At 31.8% G+C, this 8688-nt stretch overlaps 1 protein-coding gene across 1 annotated transcript; it reads left to right on the top strand.

Annotated features, from left to right (window-relative positions):
• The first annotated feature begins 5925 nt into the window (after window positions 1–5925).
• On the top strand, window positions 5926–8403 carry LOC100819204 (cation/calcium exchanger 1). The gene has a single exon (XM_006598896.4). It carries the CDS (start codon window positions 6359–6361, stop codon window positions 8174–8176), a length of 1818 nt encoding a protein of 605 aa, XP_006598959.1. The 5' UTR covers window positions 5926–6358; the 3' UTR covers window positions 8177–8403.
• Window positions 8404–8688: the final 285 nt, after the last annotated feature.

Here is an 8688-nt window from a genome sequence, read left to right as displayed (position 1 = left end):
CAACTAAAGTAACAAACTAATCACCACCATTTCTACAGTTATTATTCCAAAAGCACTCTTTTTAATCCTAACCATGTGTTTGGTTGCTTCACATTTGTTGACACCATCATTGGGACCCACCTTATCCTGGATCACATTTTCTCCCAACTTATGATTCCATTAATGAGTGTGATTGTGCTTTATATGCATGATAATTGTGCAAGTGATTGTGATGCAAATTGTTGAGATTCATGTCTTGTACTAGGAATCACATGTAAAATATGTTTGTACAATAATTAAAAATGTCTTGTGTCACCTTAAGGATACGAGAGATGTTATATCTAGAGTAATTTCATGTGAGTCCTAGTTGGAGTCAGTACAAATGAAAAAATGCTTCTAGCATAATCTAATGGTAGGGTCTTATAAGAAGATTGGAACAACTTTAGTTAAAGTGAATGTTTAAACCATCTTAAAATAATAGCAACCCAAAACTTAATTTTGGTAAACAAATACAACTCTAAGTATCAAAGAAAAGAAAGGCAGAGTCTAAGTGATGAATATTGATATTAACTAGATATGATTATGGCATAGAAATATTATCAATGAGACAATTCTAAAAGTAGTCATGGTAGTGAAATAGTTTAACAATTATGAGGATAAAAGAAAAGACAAAAAAAGTTAATAACATATATCCAATCTTAGATAAACTTACCATCCATTACATTATTGTATGTAATTGGATTAAATTCTAAAACAACTTAATAAACAAGTGTCTTAGATTAAAGGTAAAGGGTCTTATTAACAAGTGTTTTAAGCTTAAAGAATTTATTAGTGGAAATTTTTTAACATTGCATTAGAAATCACGTTAGAATGTACGGTTACTCAATAAAATCTTTCCACTTTTGAATCTTTCACTAGTGTACCTATGCATTGGTTAAAAGAGAGTATTCGTAGAAGATTAAAAAAAAATATATGTATAGGTATTATTATTTTTGCGAATTAGGAATCCTTGTAATCATAATTCCTTGATTGGCCATAAATATTATTTTAAATGTTTACCCATGTTTCTTGAGAATCCAAAAAATTATTTATCAATTTAATAATAAATCAGTATTTCATAATTTTATATAATTATATTAAATGAGTAACATGATAGTTTTACAAGAAAAAAAAGAGTAAAATGATATTTTTACAACATTGAAACTTTTCTTCTAATACAGAGAAGTTAGATTTCCACTTTTCCTTATAACAATTTTGTGAGAAACAGTAGTAAAAGATTTTCGGAATACAACATTTTGTGGGGATGTTATTTTTTAAATAACAAACTGAAAATGAGAACTAATTATTCCAATCTGTAGATTTCTGAAAAACTAAAATTTATTTTCGTACTGAATGCCTCCTAAAATATAACAACATTTTGTAGGAATGTTATTATTACCTTCTTTTTTTTGTAACAAAAAAAACGGGTCCTAAGATATAACATTTATTTCAGGAGAAGTTTTTTTTTTTTTTTTAATAAAAGAGAAATGAAATCGTTTAAGCATTTCTCACATGGCATGCTTAAATTCTTTTTTCAAATGTGGAGATGGAAACAATATGGCATATGAGGTTCATGTTGAGGCTTTATCTGAAATTCTAGGTAAATATTGTTACTTTTGACGTTTGGTATAGGTAGAATATCACTATCTGTATATGGGGGTGTAGCTTGGCATATGTGGATCCATAGGAATCAAGCTATATTTGCTGACAAAGCTTTCAGACCAACATAAGTCCTTTGACACAGAGCCTTGAGATTCTTCATGACATCCTTAACATCCTCACTAGTTTCACTGTCAAATTTTAAAATTACAAATTTAAAAATGAGAGATAAGAGTTAACTAAAACTGTAATGAAACAAATATGTTATGAGAAACACTATGGCTTTTCCTAACAAGCATATGAACAGGAAATGAAATTATTCTCTTTGAAAGTATATATTGCAGGGATAGAGTACCTGGATCGTGTTTAGGATGTCTTGCATGGATTTTGTATACTCAAAATACATTAAAAAGGTGTAGTTTAAAAGAAAAATAATAATAAAGAAGCCAATTATATTCAAAGTTATAAGAAGTTGCATATAATTAATTAATTTAAGTATAATTTAAAAAAGAAATTAATAAAAGAGAAAGTAGGAATGACATTTAAAAAAAATAAAAGAATACTTCATTCTCAACAAAATGTTTTTATTTTAAGGCAAATCATTCTAAAAAAAAGTGTACTTTAATTTAATACTACATTAAAATTCAAATTTAAGATCTTATGTAAGCTAATCCACACTACTGGACCAAGTGACCAACTCTAGTAGGTTTTTTTTGGGTGAACACTAGTGTCTTATTTAAGGATGTACTTGGTTATGCCGTTAATATATTAGCTTGTGAATTAGAAGGATTAAAATAGAGGGATGCTTTAATTTATTCTTTAAAGTGCTATAAATGGAGAAATCCTGACAGTCAAAGACTAAATCAAGAACAAGTGCATCATTGCTTATTTTCTGATTGTATCTAAAATAAATAAATAAAATGATTAATGAACATTAAAATAGGCAATAAAAAAATATTTTTCTTTAATTTCATGATGTATTTCTAATATGCGTGTATATGAAAAAAAATTATACAAGATATTAATTATTAGATATGGTGTTAATTTTTTATGTTGAAATAACGAAACTGTAAGAAAAGAGATTCTAGTAATGAGTAGAAGTTATAACTATTGCACGAAAAATAAAAACGTGTATATATAAAAGTACAATGATCCACTTCCTCCCACGTGCAACCTTAGTTGAATTATTTACAGGTAGACAAGCTAGCTAAGATGATAAAAATTGTGTGGCTATGTGATGAAAAGAGTGTAGAAAACAATAAATATTAAAATATCATCCAATTCCAATGTATGCCCAAATTTTGTGGTTTACGTAGAAGACAACGTTCTCTCCTTACACTTAGGTCGCTTGTGTATGTAACCGGAAAAAGCAACTAACGCCACATAAAACGTTTGATGATGATGATGATGATTCAAAACAAGAGTATGAGGTATATAAATAAAATCCAATGTTGACATTGTTGTACAATCTTAGGAAATTTCCTTGACTTATTAAAAGGCACTCCTAGACGGGGAAGCTTGAGAACAAGCTAACATATTACCAGTATGTTGTTCTCTTCGATCTTCTTGTTCTTGGGAAGTTTCCTTGATTAAACTTATTAGAGGTTCTCCATGATGGGAAAAACTTTAGCTGAGTGCATATGCATATAGGGTGCGGGTGACAATGGGATTTACCCTTCTTTTTCCCTCCTTTTCTTATCCTCAATTCTACCTACTACATCAAATAATATATCATTTTTGTCTTTTACTCTCGATCATTTTTTTTCTTAATTATGTGTATTTAATTGGAGTATACGATTGGATGTGGAAAATAGGCAAAAGATTCAAGTAGTGATGATGATACTTATCAATTAATTAGGATAAGAATATCCTAAGTAACTTTGTGATCATAAAGTTTGAGAAGTGAGAGCCACTGGTTCTTGTACACATATTATTTTGTCTACAGTTCTCTCTCTCTTTGTCTACTGCTGTTAACAATTCTCTTTATAATCTTTGGATTTTTTTTTTTACATATGATATCCTATTTAGACGAAAAATAAGCTAATCTGTTGAGAAATGAAGATCTTTTTAAGGGACTCATTTCTTAACAGATGATCCTTTTTATATATATAATATAATATAATAGTTGTCATATAGATTTGATGATAGGACTTCTAACACATGATTAAAAGATATAATTATTTGTTAAATGTTGGTATATTACTTTTATTTTTTATTTCTTAATTCTTACACTTAGGAGTATCACTAAGGAATTAAAGTAAAATTTATTACACTTTTTTATTTTAAAAGATTAAAATTTTTATTTTTATTTTTGAGAGATAAATTTATCAGCACTTTATAAAAATAACTATTTTATCTTAAATAAATTAAGTTTGGCGAGAATGGTGATCGTGGACCTCAATTGTGTGATTGATTGCAACTTTTAATTTGCATGCCATGAGTGGCTTGCGTGTCCTTCAATATCCAAAGGATATGACATTATTATGCGTCGAATGAAGACAACAAAAATCCAACCAAATTAACCTGTTTTTATAACGGACACTGGAAGCTTCATTTCTTCGCCATATTCGCAATGAGGTCCTTGGAACTTGATTGACAAATTTCCCTTTTCCCACACTAAATGCTTCTCATTCAAGCAAGTAAAAATATTTGTCGCCCTTCATGCGCACAAGCATAGGCTTTAAACAAAAAATCAGGTTCAATTTTGAACATGATTTTTTGGTGAATAAAAAGAGATAAAAACAACATTTTGTCTTGCGTCTGATTTCACCAATTTTTATTGGTCCCACTAATTGAGTTTACACTTATATATTTAACTCGTAATGCTTACAAAAAAGTAAAATAAGTATGAGTATAGGTAAATTAAAGTGTAAGAGCAACATGTGATTTAATTAAGTGGGACTGAATTTAAATTTCTTAAGTGATGTCTCAATTTAAATTTTGTAAATAATAAAAAGAAACATACACACACGGTCTAATACACATTACTTACAAAAAAGAAAATTGAATCTTAATGACAAAATACAAGAAAATAAAAATATCTTTAGATAGAAAAATGAATTAAAAAATAACTAATTGTACCAGCAACATTTAAGCATTCACGCCTTTTAAGTTAAGTATTTTAAGGAGTTTTAGATGGTTTGATAAACTCAATCCTATAAAGGATCTACTTGCACATATTTACTTAAATATTTATCCCATAAACTTCATGTTTGATGGTTATGAACGATCTAATCGACTCAGTTCTATGAAAAGTCGACTCATACATATTCACTTAAGATTGTGTGATTAAGAATCATGAAACAATCACAATAAAACAGTTTGGACTTCTAATATTACACTTTATAAATTTTTTCCAATCACATTCTATAAATAAATCTGACCCTCTTTTTATCGCCTCATGTTCACACATTCTAGGATTTCTGTTGATAGTTTTAGAGCTTTTATCTCTGAAACCTTCGGGATCAAGACACAAACATAACTTAATATTTTGTTCCAAAATTTCCCTAGTATTACCATCATCTTAAAAAGTATTATATGGTTAACTAATGGAATTATCCCATAAGGCACTGGTTTTAATGGATTAGCTTGCATCATGCATTGAATTAATTAGAACCATATACAACATGTAGCATCCCACATTTCCACTTGATTGTTGTCCACATCTAAGAAAAATACTAAAAGGAAATGATGACAAGTCGACGTACGCTTGAATTGATCTTCACTCTCTCTTCCACCAATCACCGGAGACACTGTCCAAACTCCAAACCCAAATATGCCCCACTTCACTACCTAATTAGTATCAGATTATCAAATTTATTTTGCTGCTTTGGATCCATACTAAGTACTAACTAGCTAGCTATAATATTTGGGGGTTGCAAAATTTTATAAATATAAAAAAGTATAGTTTAAAATATAAAAAGTACATTAATAAAATATTTTTTTATTAATTTATAATTTATTGTAGGTAATACTTTTAATATATTAGTTATGTCCAGCAAGGCATTTTTGTTTGTAATACATTAATAAAATTATTTTGTATAAATTAAAATCAACTTTTTTGGAAAGACTAATATAAAAGAGTTTCTACATATTTATTTTGTTTTTTATTATTATTTTTATTCCTCATAAGTACTTAAGAATATATTTTTTTTATCTAAATGACCAAAGTTTATTTGAGCCTCCAATTTGATCACTTCCACAATGCCATTAATTATTGTTGCAGTTTTTTTGTTTTGGGTATGCTTTGGTTTAATACATACTGTTACTACTATAATTTTCAAAACTTTGGTAAGTGAAATTTGGCTTCATCCTATGTAGTATGTACGTCCCCATGCCATCCACACAAACACAAATGAGCATTACCTAACTCCAATCCCACACACACACGGACATGGCAACAAAGCCATGCCATCACGCACACTCCCATTTGTTTTCTTTGCTATGGACTCTCTGTAAAATTATTGTTTCTTCTATCTCCCCTTCCACACTCTCTCTGCTGCGAGAACCTCTTGAAACTACTTTAGAGTGTTAAATTTCCTATTTGTGTCTTCTTCCTCAAACCCCTCTCCTTTTTAATTAGTACTGCATGTCCTCGGAACAAGTCCATCATATACCATATGGAAACCAATTCTAGTTTTTTCTTCTCACTACTTCTTCATACACTCACAAAACAATAATAAATTAATATCCTAATATCATATTCATATTCCTGAGAAAGTGTTTGTTTCTCTCTATCTATATGGCAGCCTTCATCCTCATCTCCAAGTCCAAGCTTCAATCCACAGTACTTGTTCTTGTCCTAAACCTATCTTTCTTCTTCCTCTTCTGTCTCCTTCTAAAGGCTTATTATCTCCACCCTCCTAACTCAAATTCTCAATCTAATGGCCCCCTCAAAACCTTCAACCATGAAAGATTGTTCAGAGATGTTAGTGTTGAAGGCTGCACTGACCTCCACAAGTACTCAGATTATGAGTCCAAATGTTTGTATGTGAAGAGCCATCTTGACTGCAGGTCAAAAGGGTACATAAACTATCTCCAAATCTTCTATTGCAGCTTTGGGAAATTCCAAATTTTGGGACAAACCATCCTTGCCTTGTGGCTTGTGGTTTTGTTCTATCTTTTGGGAGACACAGCTTCAAACTACTTCTGCAACTCATTGGAAGGTTTGTCCAACATCTTGAGACTCTCCCCAACCATTGCAGGAGTGACGCTTCTCTCATTAGGAAATGGTGCTCCTGATTTCTTTGCCAGTGTTGTGTCTTTCACAGGATCATCCTCAAATGGTGCCGTTGGACTCAACAGCATCCTTGGAGGGTCTTTCTTTGTGTCATGTGCTGTCTTGGGGATCATAAGCATTCTTGTTGGCCCAAACCAGGTTCAAGTTGATAAGGCCAGTTTCATTAGGGATGTTCTTTTCTTCCTTTTCTCTCTTCTCATCCTTCTCATCATCCTTTACATTGGTAAAATCACTTTGTTGGCTTCAATCTGCTATGTTTCCATCTACTTTCTCTATGTCTGTGCTGTCTCAGCCACACATCTCATCTATGGAGGGGACAAAATGATTAATGAAAGGCAATACCAATACTCTGATGATGAGTCATCATCATCATCACTAGAAGCTAGCATACCTTTGTTAGGCTACGTTGATGAAGAGAAACAAAGTTTGGCAGAGATAGTGGTGGTGGTTGAAGAGAAGGACCAAAACCAAAACCAAAAGCAAGATAGTCATAGTAGTAGTACTTTTTTTGGGGGTAACAATTCATTGTTTGATTGTATTTACTTGGGAAAGATCCTACAAGTGCTAGAACTACCACTTGGCTTACCAAGAAGGCTTACAATCCCAGTGGTGAGTGAGGAGAAATGGTCAAAGCCATATGCAGTAATATCTGTCACACTAGCACCTGTTTTGTTGGCAATTCTTTTCAACACACAAAGTGAAAACGTGGGTTCAAGGAGTGGTATTGTCACATACATAGTAGCTGCATTGATTGGGATAGTTTTGGGCAACATGGCATGTGTGACAACTGAAAGGTGCAACCCACCCAGAAAGTCCTTGTTCCCTTGGCTTGCTGGTGGCTTTGCAATGAGTGTAACATGGACTTACATAATTGCTGAGGAGCTTGTTTCTCTCTTGGTATCAATTGGGAGCATCATAGGGGTTAGCCCTTCAATTCTAGGACTAACTGTCCTAGCTTGGGGTAACTCACTTGGTGACTTGATAGCCAATGGTGCCATGGCAATGAATGGTGGGCCTGATGGGGTCCAAATGGCAATTTCTGGCTGCTATGCTGGCCCAATGTTTAACACCTTGATGGGCTTGGGCTTGCCACTTGTTCTCTCAGCTTGGTCCGAGCATCCAGAACCTTATGTCACTCCTAAGGACACTTCACTCTATGAGACACTTTTGTTCTTGATGGGAGGGGTGCTTTGGGCACTTGTGATTTTGCCTAAGAAGAATATGAGGCTTGATAAATCCTTGGGAGCAGGGCTATTGAGTGTGTACATGTGTTTTTTGGTCATAAGGATAGCTATGGCAGTTGGAATTGTGAAATTTTAGCTAGAGATATGTTAGTTTTCTAAAGGGTACTTCATCATCATCAAAAGAGGGTCCATTGTGGTCCCTTCTTGTGGAACAAGCTCGTGTTAAATCATACATTTCATGATCAACACGTCTACTTTGTACATTTTGCGTGTAGTTTTTATTTTCTTCTTCTTAGAAAAGTAGCAGTGTTCTTATTTAGAAATTCTCTTGGAAAATTAAAAATAGCGTTTATTTATCCCAAATAACATCAACAAATATACATTTTATTTTTGCTTTATTACTAGTTACTGTAAACATTATAATTACAGTTTACAAGTAGCTACTTTCCTAATAATATATTGGATAAGATTTTTTTTATTGAACCTAAAGTATGGGATCAGCTAATAGCTAAAGGATAATTCCATCAAATATTAAGATCTATTTAAAAAAGTTAACATTTTTTAACATATGTTATTCTATACATAATGGTTTAGAAATCATATGTTTACAAAACATATTTATTTACCAATAGCACACCATATTAAGAA

The sequence above is a fragment of the Glycine max genome, chromosome 16 (assembly GCF_000004515.6).
Source record: "Glycine max cultivar Williams 82 chromosome 16, Glycine_max_v4.0, whole genome shotgun sequence".
In the NCBI taxonomy this organism is placed as follows: domain Eukaryota; kingdom Viridiplantae; phylum Streptophyta; class Magnoliopsida; order Fabales; family Fabaceae; genus Glycine; species Glycine max.
Note: the sequence above shows the minus strand (reverse complement) of the source record. Positions and strands in the feature narration are given on the sequence as shown.